This window comes from Populus nigra, chromosome 10 (genome assembly GCF_951802175.1).
Source record: "Populus nigra chromosome 10, ddPopNigr1.1, whole genome shotgun sequence".
In the NCBI taxonomy this organism is placed as follows: Eukaryota; Viridiplantae; Streptophyta; class Magnoliopsida; order Malpighiales; family Salicaceae; genus Populus; species Populus nigra.
The window spans coordinates 7,012,185-7,029,515 of NC_084861.1; the positions used below are offsets into that span (position 1 = coordinate 7,012,185).

At 35.8% G+C, this 17,331-nt stretch overlaps 3 protein-coding genes across 3 annotated transcripts; all 3 read right to left on the reverse strand.

Annotated features, from left to right (window-relative positions):
• Nucleotides 1-1,972: 1,972 nt before the first annotated feature.
• LOC133705253 (pentatricopeptide repeat-containing protein At3g56030, mitochondrial) lies at nucleotides 1,973-2,888 on the reverse strand. The gene is given in 3 exon segments (XM_062130392.1): nucleotides 1,973-2,076; nucleotides 2,163-2,440; nucleotides 2,524-2,888. Coding segments are annotated over 3 exon segments (729 nt in total). The 5' UTR covers nucleotides 2,871-2,888.
• A 2,875-nt stretch (nucleotides 2,889-5,763) lies between these two features.
• Nucleotides 5,764-9,605, reverse strand: LOC133704168 (eukaryotic translation initiation factor 3 subunit I-like). The gene is made up of 8 exons (XM_062128934.1): nucleotides 9,267-9,605; nucleotides 8,912-9,127; nucleotides 8,708-8,835; nucleotides 7,691-7,810; nucleotides 7,503-7,592; nucleotides 6,795-6,881; nucleotides 6,622-6,701; nucleotides 5,764-6,040 (listed from the first exon to the last, which is right to left on the reverse strand). Exons 1-8 carry the CDS (start codon nucleotides 9,448-9,450, stop codon nucleotides 5,965-5,967), a joined length of 981 nt encoding a protein of 326 aa, XP_061984918.1. The 5' UTR covers nucleotides 9,451-9,605; the 3' UTR covers nucleotides 5,764-5,964.
• Nucleotides 9,606-10,977: 1,372 nt separating this feature from the next.
• On the reverse strand, nucleotides 10,978-12,808 carry LOC133705829 (protein transport protein SEC13 homolog B-like). Its single transcript, XM_062131214.1, has 2 exons — nucleotides 12,610-12,808; nucleotides 10,978-12,117 (listed from the first exon to the last, which is right to left on the reverse strand). The coding sequence occupies exon 2, from the start codon at nucleotides 12,089-12,091 to the stop codon at nucleotides 11,186-11,188; it is 906 nt and encodes a 301-aa protein (XP_061987198.1). The 5' UTR covers nucleotides 12,092-12,117; nucleotides 12,610-12,808; the 3' UTR covers nucleotides 10,978-11,185.
• Between the last annotated feature and the right edge of the window lie 4,523 nt (nucleotides 12,809-17,331).

A 17,331-nucleotide genomic window follows, 5' to 3' on the forward strand; every position in this document is an offset into this window, starting at 1 on the left:
ACTTGAATATTGACCGAATATGGATGAAAAGTTGTTCTCTGTTTCCTTTCCTCCACATTCGGTCAATGTTCCAGTGATGGGCATGAATGGTCTGAGTTTTGCCAGTTTGAGCTGAAATGGCTAACTCTAAGCTCGTGGCCCAGAAATCCTAGGTTTGCCACTCAGGAGTATCGGCTGCAGATCCCTTTCATAACACTGACTGCCGTCTTTACAAAGAATTGGAAACTGAGGGGATAAGGAATTGAAGAAAAATGGCAGACCGAAATTTCCCCTTTCTTGACACACACACACACACGTTTATATACATACAAACATACATATATTTATATATAAGACAAAAGTTTGTGCCTGCAATAAAAGAAGTGAAATATCGGGCTTGACAGTCTAATATTGCTTTCTTGTCACTTGATATAGAAAATTTTCAGTATTTAAGATTTTGGTCACAAAGCCTTTCAAGAACTCTGCCAGTTTGAGTTCTGCAGGAAGTCTCCAAGAGCAAATTTTATGTGACGGTGATTTTAATTGAACAATCAGTCTCCTTGATATTGGTTTGTGTATGCACCTATAGAATTTCTTAGATTTTTTCTATGATCTGAGTGAAATGACCAGGTAAAAACAAAAATTAAATGGATTGTTCAGGCATGGAGGCTACAGCAAATCAATAACAACCACTCTTTTTCACCTGACGAGCCCCGAAAACGGTGGTGGCATAAGACGTCAAAAATAGATGCTATAATCGATAACATTCACTAATAAAATCAGGTTCCATTAAATGTAAAAACACAAAAATAAACAGCAGTAACAAGCAGTTCCACATTACAAAAAGAGAAGGAAAATTATCTGTTCTGATAACCTTTATCAAAGCGAACTATTCCATTCGTCATCTCATGAATCAATGGCAGACATCTAAGATCGACAGAAACAATGAGTTGAAGTGTTACCTGATACTGCAGTAATGTTCTGGCTCTTTTAGAACAAGGGACCATTTTGTCTTAGATTACAAAACAATCCTCAAGGCAGCTGCATCTTCTTGGATTTCAGGATGCTCAGACATAAAACCTTGCCACGCTTTGTTCTACCTATGTCTTACATACAGCAAAACCCACCATATAAGAATCAACACAAGAATATCAATTGAGAAACTGTCAACCATATACTCAAAAGGAACCTCTACCTCGTTGCTCACTCAACAGGTCTTAGTTTACCATGCTTTATCCCCATTTCTATCTTGTCCAGATGCAACAATGCTCAAAAATAAAAGTACAGCTCCAATCCATGACAAAAGACACGAGGAAGAACAGGTTTTATGGATCAATCAATGAGGTAGGATAGATGAAAGCTAAAATTTAATCTAGTCATATCTCACAATTAAGGTCTCATAGGTGGGGTTTTGTCACAGACCCTTCAAATCTACCCTACATATAAGATTTAAGTTCCAACAGATTCAGTACCTAACACCTAACTCTAACAATTTCTATTTCTATGCCATTCATCAATTACAACAAATGCTGTCGTTGCTCCTACCAATACACCAAAACAAGAATTGTTACTCCCACTAAGACTAATGTGAAGAATTACAAATAGAACACTGCAGGAAATCTCCAGAGTAACAGACTGGGTTTCCCATTGTTTAGGCTGATCAGAATCAGAATCTTTCTACAGCAGTGATCAACATGCTACAACAGTTGATTTATAATCATAACTCAACATCGACACGTAACCCTCTTTTTATATTTTACTTCGCTTGATAACTCCCCAACATCTCATTTGCTTAATTATTTTCCACATATCACTTACAAATAATAGGAGATGACTTCATCAAAAGCAAAGAGTACCTTTAACTAGGAAATTTAGAATTAAAAGAACATCATCATCCCTCAATTATATACTAAATCAATTTAAGTTCAAAAAAATATTGACGATTTTTAAGATCCAAGTTATAATAATCCCTCAATTTAAACAAACGCCTTTTTCACATTTCCTCCAAAACCAACTTAGCTTCTTTAAACCTCTCAAACTCAATGAACTTACTCCCCAAAATCCTAAAATTCTCGCTATCCAAACCCTCCTCTTTCCCTCCACAAATCATAACAAATTTAACTGCTTGACCATGGTACCCTTGCTTCAACAACGCATTGATCACGTGCGCGCGTGTCGAATACAACACCGGCACTCCATCCTCCTCAACACCACCAACGCCCCTTCCACTTTCCCCTCCTTACACGCGTCCAACACAGGCACGTCTTAAGCACGCGAGTCCACACCCAGCCCCTCCTCTTCAATCCTCTTCACAACTCCGCTTGCAGCTGTTAAATCCCCTTTGAAACAATACGCCGTTAACAAATAATTAAGCGTCGTTATATCCGGCGAAATCCCATGCTCTGTCATTATCTCTATCAGGCGCCACGAGCGTTCCATATTCTTCTTTCTCGTTAGACAGCTGATTATGGGGTGAAAGGCACCGGCATTTAATCCAAACGCGCCACGCGCCATGAAATCTACAACAAGTAGAGACTCGTCCACCCGGTTGAGCTTGCAGGGACGGCTATGAGTGCGTCAAACGCGCTCTTGCGAGGGAACCCATTGTCGAGGCGAGCCAGGGTTTGGATGAGGTCGGCGAGGATTGAGAGAGAAGTTTCGGAGTTGGTTATGAATTTGAAGGTGCTGGTGGTGTTGAAGCAGTGGTCTCTCACTCGCTTGCTGATGAGGTAACGAAGCTTGTTATGTCGGGAAGTGTTGGACAGATCGTCGTAGTAGGCGGAGGTTGGCAAGTTGGGGAAGGTGGAGAAGGGAGATGCGGTGGTTAGGCAGAAGAGAGATCGGGGAATCAGTGATTTTTTAGCAAGTTTGCGTAGATGGGAGATCGACATGGTTTTGTTTTTACAGAGTATAGGAAGGATTAAAATAATAGTGGGCTCGGTTCGACAAGGCCCATAATCTTTGGTCTTGGTCTTACTTTGGGCTATTAGGGGCTGCTTTTGTGGATTTGGTACCGATAAGCTACGAGGATCAGTGAGCGCAAAGCCGCGTGGACAGTAAAAAAAAAGAGGGGGGGAGTTTTTGTTATTTTCTTTCACTTCTACAATTTTTTAAAACAATTCACTTGGTGTAAAAATTATGCCATCACTGAGCAGCGCTCTCGCTCTCTCTCTCTAGTTTCTAGCGATCTTTTCTTTCTCCGTGTCGGACATGGAAAGTGTTGTCGAGGACAACTCATCCGATGTCGAAGCCATGCTTTTCTGTTTTATTGATGATAACAATGATGCTATATCTTCTTCTTCTGAACAAGTGCTAGAACATGTCTTTTCGTTGTCCGAATTGTTCACTGAAAGCCCCGTGTCTTCTTCTGAACAAGTACTAGACCATGTCTTTTCGTTGTCCGAATTGTTCACTGAATGCCCCGTGGAGAACGTGCTGAACGACAAGAACAAGGACAAGAATGAGTTCAAGTCGTCAAGTTTGTTGGGGAAGAGAAAAGAAAGGAGGGAAAAGAATGTGGGCTTCTGCAAGAAAGTAAAACAGAGTACAGCTGAGGAAGAAATCCGGGGTTTTCTTGATTTTGGTGAAAATCAAAATCCGAGTACTTTTTGCATTGTTGGTGTTGATGATGTGACGATGGATTTGGATGGTGAACATTCTATATTATTGACAGATATTCTAGCACTGAACAGTGGCCTAGAAGAAGGTAGGGGATTTGATGAAGGGTTTTGGACCTTTTGGTCTCTTGAGGGCAATCTAGGGTTTGGAAGGGCATCTCAGCAGATGGGTATACTAGATAATACATCTACTGAAGATCTAGACTTGGAGGACGGGCTTAGTTATGACGAGATGCTTGAAATTCTATGCAGTGATGATGATGGTGACATGTCTATTGAAGAATTTCTACTGCTACTTGCAGACATTCGAAGGCTTGAGGGCCATGATGAAGAGAACGAAGGAGCTCAACTTCATGGCTATTTAAACCACGAATGATGAGTTTGATGAAATCGATTTGTCTTTCTTAGGACATTATTATAGCGATCACCCAATTTTCTGGACATGTGAGCAGATCAATGTTAGGCATTCATTATAAGATTAAGATATTAGCTTTATTCTTTTTGTAAATCTGTTCGTCTTCAAAGGTTGTCTTTTTATACTAATGGTTTGTGCCCATCTCGGGTTCATTATGTTGGATGTAACCAATTTGCCTTCATTGAATTAAGAATCTTAGCTTGTTCATTGTTTCTTGAATCTATTTCTTCTATTCACCATAAGACTAGTCAGGAATGCCTTGCTTCAGCATAGAGTAGTCTTCTAGATTATCTTTTGATTGGAAATTCAGCATCAGGTTCAGGAAATATACAAACTAGGTTAAAAAAATACTAAAATGTTGTCTTGTTTATTGTCTCTCGCTCTATGAGTTGCTGCCCAGGCAATTCAAACATTAATCACTCTTTATTTAGCAAACAAATTAATCAGAAAAAATAGAAATAAATTTCACTTCTCTGCACTAGCAGTAGCGGTAGCAGGTTATGAAGAATAAAAAGAATTCAAATCCGATACTCAATTAGAGCACCGAAATTTAAGAATGATAAGTGAGTGACAAAATTAGAACAGAAAGAACAACAGCACGGAAAGGTTCTCTCGATATTCAAAGGCCTTCCGAATTCTTTCAAGAAGCAACTAGTAATTGTAGCAGGGAGTGAATACAAAAGCATGAAGTTGTGTGATCTGGTGGCTACCAACTGCAGGTTTTGAACCGATCACCATCTACCTGATTTTAATGAAGAATGCAGCGCAGAACTTTGTGATCATAGGACGTTTAATTCACGATCATCTCAGTATATAAGGAGGAAGTGGTACGAACAAAATCGTGAGTGTAGAATGGTATTTTCCGTTCAGAAATTTGTGACTCGACACCTTGCACCTGAAATTGATTGTTATCATCAGAATTAATCAACATCATCATTTCAGTATAGGCGGTAGCAGAATTGAAGTCAAAGGTGGAAGACGAGGGAAGAGGCAAGGCCAGTGATGGGCTACCAGTTTTCGAACCATAGAATTGTCATCTGAGTTAGTCTGATGACGACACAAGTTGTTGAAGTCGTTTCTGTAAGAAGAGAAATCAATGGTGGGCTCAAGAGGCTGACCAGCAATATCTTTACAACTTTGTTCTTCCCATTCACCCAAATTCAAACTGTCATTAGAATTCGCCACTGTCATCATTGCAGGATAAGAGGAGAAATAGACGTTGTTGACCTTGGCAGAGGAAGAACAGCGTTAGCGGGAGTGGACTTGACACAAAAAATAGCACCATCACCATCCCTCCCTGATCTCTCTGGCTCGTCTCTTCGAACCTTTCGATCTTTACCATTACAGCTCGACTTGTTAATCACTTTCACAACTTTTAATATTTCAAGAAATTTTTTTATTTTTTAACATCTTTTCAAATTGTAATCAAGGGTATTTTGTTACGACGAGGTTTTATTAAGTATTTCTTGAAATCAAAAAGGTTTTCAATCAAATTTCCGAGATCGTTGTAATTTCCCAATCGATATAAATTATGTAAAGATCAGACCTCGTGAAGTTAGTTAAATTTTAACGGTCACCTATATGCTTGATACTTAATTCCATTCTGAACAGGCCTAAAGAAAGACAATTCCGAAGAGCTGTTTAAGAACCCAATTGCCACGACAGCGGACCAGTTTAATGATTAAACTGTAAATCAATTGTCACGGAATTTGAGGAGACAGTTGTAGAAATAAATATGTAATGAAAGGAATATTGAATCAAACAAAAACTCCTTGCTCATAGCTCCGAAAAAAAAATGGAAGAAATCGTTGTAAAACAGAAGGAAAATCATAAGCATGAGCACAAGTATAATCTTGTGTGGCCCTACGCACCAAAATTCCTTTTAATCCTCCACTCCAAAGCTAATTTAGTCTCTATTAGCTAGATTCTGGTATTGATACATGTTCTTACAATCTAAATCTTTATGTTGAAGTAATCAGGATCGAAGTGATGCAGCCTCACATAACCGTCCTCGCCTCCACTTGAGAAACTACGTTTGAGCCAACAAAGTAACAAATACATTAAACAAGAAGCATTCAAGGGTAATTAAAAGCTTTGACAATATATAAGCAACAGAATTCTGCTCACATTTTAGAAACATAACAGGGGGAAGGCAACAGCTATATGATGTTCATCAATTGAAATTATTAGTCCAGTTCAGCACAGTATGTTGAAGAATGAAATTATTAAGATGTATAACGTCACCAAAACTTGATGTATGTTCTATTAAAGCAAGATAATTGGAGTTGAAAGGAAGCCAGGTATTTGAATGTCAAAACATTTTCGAATTTGATTAGCACCAATGCACATACAGGGTCAATTAAGCAAAGAGTGCAAAACACCAGAAAATAATCGTTGCCAGATTGCTCAATAATTGTGATGTAATACTGCTCAAATCTTTTGGGCAGACTAATCAAACAAAATGTTACTTTGTCTTTGTTTAAAACTACATAAAAAGAGTGTTGCCTGTGTACAAAGATGTGAATTAAAAAATGGAATTTCATTCTATATGATTAAATTTATTGACACTGATTTAAGAAATATGACAGAATAAGGTAGCAGAAACTATACCTTTTCCCATCAGGGTTAAACGCCAAAGCATTTATAGGTCCGAAATGACCTTTCACACCACCAATTTCTTCTTGAAGAATCTACAAAAGAAAAAAGTCAAATAACACAAATTCAAAATGTTCCACAGCCACAGATCTTCATATCATAAAAAACATTCATCAGCATGAAGTAACCTTGTCGTAGAATTTGGCTTCAAACTTCCCAGCACGGTGATCAGTTGTGGTTACAGATGATGCATCCTGACCACCTCCAAGCACAACCTGCAAGCACAAAGGGCAGTTAGGTCGTAGCAAAACAAATGAAAAAACAAGGGAAAGTAATTAAACAAGTGATCAGTTTCTATTAATCTAGGTGCACAAAATGGTGGTCCTCAAAAGGTACGCCAATAATCCCACCAGTTTGTTTTTTTGCATGAAGTAGATGGCTGCTGTAAGGATAGAGTATAAATCAGTAGTTAAACCGAAAAAAATGACATGCTAGCCCTCCACAGGATAAGCTCACAAGGTATGAGGTGATGAATATCATCTGCTTCCCTAGATTGATGATTTACAAATTTTGGTCAATGGCAATTATGTATACTCCATGGTTATTACGGAAACAATTCATTTTTACCGAAATGATGGCCATTACACATTTTTAACTAATACTTCATTAGTTGGGAAAATTTAGCTTTGACTGTAATACTTGGCTAAAGTTATGGTGGGCATTGATCAACAAGATAGCTTCATCACGACATAAAAATAAGATGTTTACAGGAAAAAGGAATAACAGGGGTGATGGGTTATAAACTATAAATGGAATCCAAAAGAATGACAAACAAAGTTACAAAGAACACAAGTACAACATGAAAACAGTAAAAGAAAATGTTTCATTGTACATACATGATCAAGTAGCGGAGACATTGCAACAGCATTAACTGGGCGTTCTGTTGTGTAGTTCTTGATAAGAGTTAAAGTTCTGGAGTCCCAAAGCTAGAAAGTTGCAGAAAAACAAGCAATGCAGGAGATTGTCAAACCACTTCACAGCAAGAAAATATCAGAAGAGAAATTAAGATAGTACGACAATCAACCTTGGCAGATTTATCTAGAGAACCAGTCAGGAAGTGAGAACCATCAGCAGATTTTGTGAGTGATGATATCGGCTTCTTATGCCCAACTTCCGGTTCCGACTCTTTCAACAATTTTCCAGTCTGCGAATTTGATAAGAGAGTACAGAATAAACTCAGTCATGAAACCAACCAACAAAAAGAATGCAGCAAAATGTAAGACCAGGTGGCAAAAATCAAATGAATTTAAAACTTCAAGTATCTTTTTTTTTCTTATACTTTCAATCAAAACAATAACAGCTCAATAGATAAAAAAAGCGCAAAAAAGCATGCAGAAGAAGGGCTCTGCTCACTTGTATGTGAAAACAAAAACAAATGCATGTTGACACGCATTAAAAGGAAAGATTCAGCAACTGCTTTACATGGAAATGCCAATTCAACCAAGATTCTCTCTTTCCAAAAGATTATTTATTGCCCCAATCTACAGACACTTAAGCCATCCTGTATAAATCTGAAATGGTATAACCTGATCGAGTCCATGTCACATGGCAAATTCCCATCATTGACCTCACAAGCTCTCCCAAATAGCTGTATTCCTAACCACTTTAAAAGGCTTTGGGGAGTTGTGTCTAAAACAGCAAATTACCATACAGAATACTGTGCCAAAATTAACACTCTGTTTAGGGTCATTGAATCTAGATAGATGTCAGATTACAAGAAGTATCTCTCACTCTCTGAGATCAATTTGACAGAAACATTGGAAGCTTTTCAGCTCTCTTTTGAAGTTCTCTAATGCAATAATGATCAGAGCAATATGCCAACAAAGCCTACAGCACGAAACTTGAACTACTGTGTAGAGTTAAATTTAAATTTGAGTTCTCAAAAACCAAGATCCACAAATAATTCTAAACCTTATGGTCTTAGAATTATCAGCAAAGAGAGAATCGTTTGTAGCTTGTAGATTAATTCAGGGAGTTTATCCTACCTCCAAGTTGTCCTACATCACAATAAAAATAATGCCAGAAATAACTAGCGAGTTACCTCAGAATCCCAAATGCGGACCACACAATCCTCTCCAGCACTTATGATAGTCCTGTTCAGGGGTCCCCAAACAGCTCTATTAATTCTTCCCGCAGGTCCAGTGATGGTGAGCACGGATTCACCACTCTCTACAAAAAAAAAAGACATCATTTAGCAACATAGCGAAAAAAATAACATGATCCCTTTCAACGTTCACTGACTTACGCTGGGAAGGATCGTCAGCAATGCGTTTGACATTGATGGCAGAAGTGACTCCCATGAAAGGATCAGTGGTAATAACAGCAAGCTTGTCACCTACAGAAAAGTCCACAGACCGAGCCGGCGAATTGAAACTAAATGTGTACAATTGCGCTCCAGTTTGTACATTCCACAGCATCACCGACTGATCCGCACTAGCAGTAATCAGCTGCATCGAATCTCCTAAATTGTTTTAAAAAAAATAACAATTAACATACAAAAACAGCAAAAAAAATATATAAAATGGGAGCGATATTTATTTCCCAAGAGCAAAAAAACAAAAGAAATGACGATAATTCAGGGGGGGGGGATAGGAACTTGCTTGAGACATCGCAACACCAAACGGCGCCGTTGTGACCACGGTAAGTTCCCAAACGTTCGCCGTTATCGGCGAACCAGACGGTGGGATTATGATCTTTAGCGCAGGAAAACAAGAGATCCCCTTCTCTGTTGTACTTTAAGAATGTTAAGGGCCTTTCATGCCCTTTCATCAAAATTGGTCTCATCTTTTTTATCTCTTTTTTTTTAAGAGATTTTTTATTTGTTTGTGTTTTGCTGATTCGCAGGAGGAAAACGAAGGCAGCAAGAACAGCTAGGGTTTTTTCCTTCCTTTCCTATTAACAACGAGAGATGTCCCTGACGGTGTGTGACTTGCTGGGCCACTGCCAATTATTGTGTCCTTTCACTTCCAGCCCAAGTTCAGTTTATTTAAGGACTCGTTTGTTTGTCTGAAATTATTTTTCAGTAATGCATTTTTCTTGATATTATATAAACTGTAATTTAAAAAAAAATAACAAAGGCAAAGAAAAAAATAGATAGATTATAGGAGTATCATTGTCCACATGGATGAAGACAAAACGAAGACAAATAATTTTATATACCATCAATACAACTTAAATGGTTAGGTTAGGTTTAACTGTTTATATAAAATAAACAGTAAATTTAATTAATATATTTGTTTATAAACTTTAGAATAAAGTGGTGTTTTAGATCAATTAGTTGAAAGGAAAGCTACAGTTCGTGGGTTTAAGATATTTTTGAAATTTTATATATATATTTTTAATTTTATTATTTAATATGAAATTTTTATTAAATTTTATCATTTAATATTTAATTGATAATAAATTAATTTTTATATTTTTCATTACATAATAAAATAAAAAATTAATTTAACCCAATAAAATCCATAACTTAAATGGTTATAATTAACTAAAAATTAATAAAAAAAATACCCAAAAATTTCTGGGAACAGCAACAAAACTACAGACGATAAACTACTAATTAACTATACCGTATTGTACATGTTGGCCTTGTAACTCCTAATATTTTTTAAATAAACTAGGGAAATTATCTTCCCTTACCAAGATGGTGAAACTTGACCTCCCTTAGCCATATCCACTTGTCCTGTCCTCCATGATGAATACAATCGTAGCAAGGTTGGAATGTCAAATATCAAACAAAACGACAAGGAAAAAAGAAAAAGACTTGGTGGTCGGAAAAAAAAATAGAAGAGTAGAATTGGGGTTCAGATCTTATTTTCCTTTTCGGGCCTCCGGAACTCCTCTGCATAAAATCCTCATAAAACTGCCAGTTTCAACTTTCAACACCTGAGTGACCATAGACAAACAACTGTACATCTAAAACTGTTGGATGATCCATTAAAACCCAAACTCTGTCGTTATGGTTCATACACAGTGAGGGACCCAGATAACCATCACACTTATAGATCAGCCATCTGTATCAATATACCAGTCCATTTGACATTACTCAAGAACCTTGAACAAGAATATCATCACAATCCACAGCTTTGGTTTCTACCTCTTAACTATTTTTTATAAAACAAATTTACTTCGCGAAAATGGTTACATGGTGTCAAATTCTGGCTAATCAAACATATGGCCAAAATGAAGTAGCAAATGTACAGGTGAACGAAGGGGAACAGCAATAAAATCATACCCTTCCAGCAATGTTGTCAAGATATCCATCTAGCAAGAGAAAATAATAACCAAACAGTGATATTCCATGCATCCAAGTAAGAAAAAATGTTACCAATTGCACACAATAATCAAGACTGAAGTTCAAAAATCGGCATCCAGAATTATCTAACACAATAATAAAAAATATAGAATAATGTTCAGGGGTGGGGAGAGGTGTTAAAGGGATAGGAGCTCCAAATCATGGATTATCATGGAATCAAAGCACGATCTAGTTTTACAAGTAAAAGCTTTAAGATCACAAGTCCTAGGCATCAACAGTTGTCACCTGTTGCCATTCCCCATCTACGGCTTCTTTCCACAACGTGACATTGTTGTTCCCATCAGCAACAGCCAGTATGTTTCCAGTTAGGGACCAGGAGACCCTCCAGACAGGAGCCTTGAAGTCATGTAAAACCTTACCTTCCCATTGATCACCTTCCTTAGCCACAGTCCATATAATAACCTTACCATCCTGTGAGGCACTAGCAATGGTAGATTTGGGAAGGCCCAAGTTGGGTGCCCAAGCAACATCCCTCACCCAATCAGTATGCATGTTGAGAGCTGGAAAACAGTCCAGCTTCCAGTTCCCGTTGTAAAGTTTCCACACTTTGACAGTATTATCACAGCCACCTGAGCAAAGCTTCTGAACAGGGTCAAGTAAACCAGAACCAACAAGGGCACCAGGTGCAGTGGATGGAGCCCATGAAACAGAGGTTACACCAACCGGGTGAGCTTGATCAATCCTTGATGTGTCCCAGTTACCATCAGCACGTGCAGTGAAAACAGATATATTCCCATCAGAGGAACCACATGCCAAAGAAAGCCCCAGTTCATGAGGTGCCCAAGCAATGGAATTGACAGATGATTTGTGATCGTCAAAAACATGAGCCTGTGTCCAGTCATTCTGATTACCCTCCTTCCATATTATGACTCGGCCATCATAAGAACAAGAAGCAAGTAAAGAACCAAATTTCGGGTGCGCCCATGCTGCTTGCCAAACTGGGCCTTGGTGCCCAGTCAGATTTGCAAGATGTTGAGAAGTATTGTTATTAACCCCAATTATCTTGATTGAATGATCCGATGAGGCAGTTGCAATCCGCTTTCCATAGTAATCCATTGCCACAACATGAACAGTGTCCTCATGACCAGTTTCAATTTTTTGAGTAGGCATTTTGTAATCAAAACCGTTCTTTTCTCCTACCAAGAAAACCCAAAATAAAGTCAAGCAAAATTTTTTTGTTCGTTGCCCAGAAAATGCAATCCAAATAATTTCGAAATGAATGAATAAAATCACAATCCACATGGAAAGGATATATGTATATATTTGTGTAATCAAAAAAGAAAAAAATTCAGATAATGCTAATTCACTAATGCAACTAAGCAAAACAGATCAGATTTATATCAAATTAATAATAAATACAAAAATCTGATTGAAAGTTCAAAAATTCAAAGCTATCAAAATCACATATCATAAACCCTAAACTTAGAAATAGATTTGCAGATTTCACAAAAAAAACACGATAAATCCATCAATGAAACGGAATCAGTTGAGCATAATAATTCTCTATAATCAATAAAAAAAATGAATGAAACATGGATGAATAAATAAAAGGATTCATTAGATCTGAACCAATAATTACTAGCTGCATAACATAAAAACAAATCCAATTGTGTGTTTGAGATTCGAACCTGTGGATGATACTGTTATTGGATCAAAGAAGCTTTGTCTGTCACTTCACTTGAATGCCAGAAAAAAAAAAAGTTTTGGCTGGATATTACAGGTGCTTTCTTTGGTGAATCTATCTCAATGCATGAAAGCTGGATGTTTATAATGGAATTCGAGTCAAGCCACTGTAAGAGACAACAATAAGATCATCGTGTGTTATAAAGCTTATGGATATGCAAAAGTTAAAAGACTTATTTAAGCCCAGCACAGTTAGGGTCAAAGCCCATCCACAAATCCAAACAAATCGAGCACTTCGGTTCCTTCTGGCCCATTTCCATCTCTGTCTCTAAAATTTAACAGTCCCTCAAGAATCTTACAGTTTCGCCCCTGTTTTTATACTGATTCACCAAAGAAAGCCCCTATAATATTAAGTGACCCTTTTCAAAATAATGTTATAATTATAAAATATACATTAATGTTGAAATCTAGTGTTGGATCTTCTATTTTCAGAAATATTGAAGCTATAACCATCTCTAGTAAACTCTATACATTTAGAGCTACTCAAAGAATGACAGGTACTTCAATTATTTAAGGTTCAAAACTAGAAAAAAAAACACCGATAAATGACAGGTACTTCTGCAAGAGACAATGGGGTTCAGCAACGGGGGCAGCTTTATCGGCCTTTGTTTCTTTTCCAGATGCAACTACCAATAAATGGAAAAAGTCTGACGATAACTAAGAAGTGTAAAAGGAACTAACAAGGGACTGCGACTGGGAAGTCACCAGGGGTTTGGGGGTTGGGGGGGAGGGGGGCGGCGAGGGTGGGGGGGAACAATTCTTATCCCTCACAGGGTAGGATCTAACCCAACGCGACCATGATCCAAATCTGAGCAAAGGTGCCAAATGTGTTAGAATGCAATAAGAGACAGATATATTGATCTAGATTGAGAGGTTGAGAGGGTGACTGGGGAAGGGGCGGCTAGTTTGCTAAAATGTAATATTTTTATATTTATAGTATCCCTGGTTTTTTAGTAATTTTTCAATTGATTTGATTTAGATAGGTTATAAAGCTTAGCTAAATCAATTTTTAAAAAAAATCTATAATCGCTTTAATAAAAAAAATTTATAATTTTGTTTTTTTACTCGCTCTTAACTATAACTTACGAGGCTGCCCTCAAAAATAGTGAAATACTATACCCATGTTACGCTGCAGGATTGGTTAATTTTTTTAATTTTTGAAACTAGCAACTCTGATCATGAGATCAGGATGACCATACATAAAATCAAAAATAATCTTGAGCAAAATTCTTAACCATAAAAAAAAAAAAAATAATCAAAACAATGAGAATCAAATATAGTATAAAAAATAACAAAATACAACAATGAGGAAATTAATTGAAAAATATAACAAAAAAGCAATTGAAATAACAACAACCAAGATTGGATAAAAAATAATTGAAATTAAATGTTGAGGGGTAAAACTAAAAGAAATTAAAAAAAAAGATAAAAAAAAGAGCAATTAGAAAAATGATGATAGAAATAAAATAAAATGTTAAGGGGTAACATTGAAAGAACAAAACAAGAAAATGATTAAAAAAAACAATAAAGAGAATGAGCACCATATTTGATATAAAAACAAAAAAAAATCAAATGGAAATTGATGAAAATGAAAAAAAATCCAGAACAAAGAAAGAACAATCAAAAGAAAGAGGATTATAATTGAATTTTTTTCTTCATTATTTTTTTTATATATAAATAATACAAAATTTACTTTTCAACTGAATAAAAAATCAAGCAATTAGTTAGGAAAAAATTATGTCAACAACCGTTGATTTCTTTTTGTTGCCATTGTTTTTTTATCGAAATAATGTTATTTTTACTTCTTGCACAATTTGACCCTGGTAACCCTGATTAGTTGACCCAACCCGTGACTTGGGACATGACAGAGGTCAACTCCCATGCCTAGTTTTAAAGTATATAAAAAAAACAATGACCAGATATAAAATGAAAATCCAATGAAATTAAACAACGAGTGATTAAATTGAAAAAAAAAACAATTAATCAATAGGAGAATTAAATTGCAATCATATGAATGACGATCAAATTCAATGAAAAAGGATTTAAAATCAAATGATTAGGGATTAAATCAAAAAATAAATTTTAATTGGAAAAAAAATAATAAAAATTAAAAGAACAAGGATCAAATTTGATTATAAAAAATCAAATGTTAATTGATGAAATTAAAAAACAAATAAATCAAATTTAATATAATTAAAAGATCAAGGACCATCTTGCAACTATGCAAGGCCAACACATCCGAGATTGTCAATTTAGTTGGATGTGTGATTATGTTTGCTGCTGGAGTCTTCTTATAAACAAACCGAAGTGCGTGTACTGATCTAGAAACTAGAGAGTGACTATGACCATGATGTTTATTTGAAAGACAATCTTGGACATAACATTGCTACACGTGTTGAGAAATAAAGACTGGCGTAGCTACAAGAAACAGATACAAGAGGGGATGCATTGTATCTTAACTTTGATGTGAAAAACATTTACTAAAATATCAAGTAGGGTCAAAGTCAAACAATATACACAAAACAGGTCAATTCAAGGATTGAAAAATTCTTTTTTTTTTTTGAAATGTTCATGATGACCTTTCAAATTTCAATATATTATTTTGACACCCCTTTATTTTCTTTCTCTTAAAATGTGTGTTTTTCACGGTAATTTTTTAAAATAATTTTTACTTTAAAATATATTAAAAAATATTTTTTATTATTTTTTAAAATTTATTTTTAACAACAACACATCAAAAAGATCATGAAACACCAAAAATAATTAAATTAAAACAGAGAAAAAAATTAATTTATTCAAATGTATTGTTACCATTTCTCTGTTTGACACTTGAAAATGAGGAAGTTTCAGCGCAAATCAAAGAAAAGGACGTACCAAGAAATATATTCATCCCAAAATAAGGGGAAACATTGGACAGTGAAGTCTTGCGAATCAAATACGATGCTTACGAATATATGACCCATACGCATACATACACACAATTTTGTTTTATTTTATATAATTAAATATTAGCATACATTTGCTAATTTGAAAAGGAACATGCTTTCAAGGTAGGTGACATGAGAGATTGAAAATACAAAAAACCCTCCAAGTCCATGTTAGCCACCATTGGCCGCGTCTTGTTTTTGACCGTGACCACCGTGGTTTCCTTTTGAAAGGAGTTTTCTTTGTTTTTGTTTTTTAATAATGATGACAAATATTTTTAAACCAATTTGCATACCAATATTGTTGGACAATGTTAAGTATATAATTCTCACTTTGACTTGATATTTTAAAAAATAAATGATCTCAAATTAAAACTTTAAAATAAAAAAAAATGATAAAGAAGTAACAAAACTCCTTATAACCCTCGAAGTTTTCCATTTGAGCAAATGGTTTATGTATGTACTTTTTGACTTAACCTCCCACAGAGTGATTCAACATAGGAGAAAAGGAGGAGAGAGAGAGAGAGAGAGTTGCCGCGTATGCCAAGGCGGATTAGTTTCGCCGCGTCCGCAGTTTGATGACAATCAAACCGGCCTCAGGTTTCCCTTTACCATCTCAGGGAAGGACCCCTGAACCTGTCAGCTCTGACTTGCAACTTTATAAATGCTCGGAGGAATCACCCTTTGCCAGCTAATTTATTCCAAAAAATCTCCGATGCTCAAAAGGTGCTAAAGTGTGTGTATGATAATTAAAATCAACAAAAGTTATGATTTCTTGTGAATACACCAGGTAGTCAGTGTAAAATTATATTAAAAAAGAATTTGATTTTGATACATGAAAACTAAATGGAATATAACTTTATCATTGAAATTTTAAAAAGTAAAAACAAAAGTGAAGTTATTATTATTATATTTTTTTATTTATATGAATGTGTGGACTAACTTGCGCATACCTCGATTAATTTCACGGGTCTTGAAACTAACAACCATGTAAATCTCTAGTTGTCATCATATTAGCAACTATAGGGTTCAAATCTAAATATATAATAAAAACAATTTTTTTAATTCCAAGTTATTTCAAGTGAACATGATTAAAAGTGAAGTTATTATTACTTGGCTTACCCATAGAATAACCCAAAGAATCCGGCTAGAAACCTCTGTCCGCAATAATATATTATGAAGATTAATTTATCAATATACCTCGAAGTGAAAAATAAAAAATCTTTGATATCATCTGATCAACTTCTCTGTTTTTTCACCGAAAGCGACGAGATTAGAAGAAGATGAAAGATGCTTGAAGGCTTCGTTTCGCTGCTAAATGCTCTGTGGGCGCCAGTTTCTTTTCCTAGCGCGTATGCCTCTGTAATCAGCCTAAGAATGAAAACCACTTGTCAAATGTTCTCCTCTTGCTTACAGAAACTAATGATATATATTCTTCATCTAGAAAGGGAATAGCTTGAAATGCGAAATACATGAAAGGTTTCTTAGATACATGGATGATTTTGTTACGTGCTCGCTTATATAAGAGGAAATTTCACTGACATAAACACGTATTAAACAAGAATATTACCTGGTTTTGGATTATTATTAACCCTAAGAATTTATTTTCCTTTCCTTCCCTTTTTATCTTGAAATGATGCGAAAAAATCAGAGCTCTCTATGGTCTCACTTTAAAAGCTGGAGAAAAAAAGGTTTTGTGTTGCTAGGGACACGTTGACAGAAAAAGGAAAACAATTAATTATA

What these genes read in the sequence shown, in the direction of transcription:
- LOC133704168 (XM_062128934.1), bottom strand. Translation starts at nt 9,450, where the DNA reads ATGAGACCAATTTTGATGAAAGGGCATGAAAGGCCCTTAACATTCTTA. An exon ending in TTGGTGTTGCGATGTCTCAA is followed by an intron (nt 9,128 to 9,266) that starts GCAAGTTCCTAT and finishes AAAACAATTTAG; the next exon opens with GAGATTCGATGCAGCTGATT. An exon ending in TCCGCATTTGGGATTCTGAG is followed by an intron (nt 7,811 to 8,707) that starts GTAACTCGCTAG and finishes TCAAATTCGCAG; the next exon opens with ACTGGAAAATTGTTGAAAGA.
- LOC133705829 (XM_062131214.1), bottom strand. Translation starts at nt 12,091, where the DNA reads ATGCCTACTCAAAAAATTGAAACTGGTCATGAGGACACTGTTCATGTT.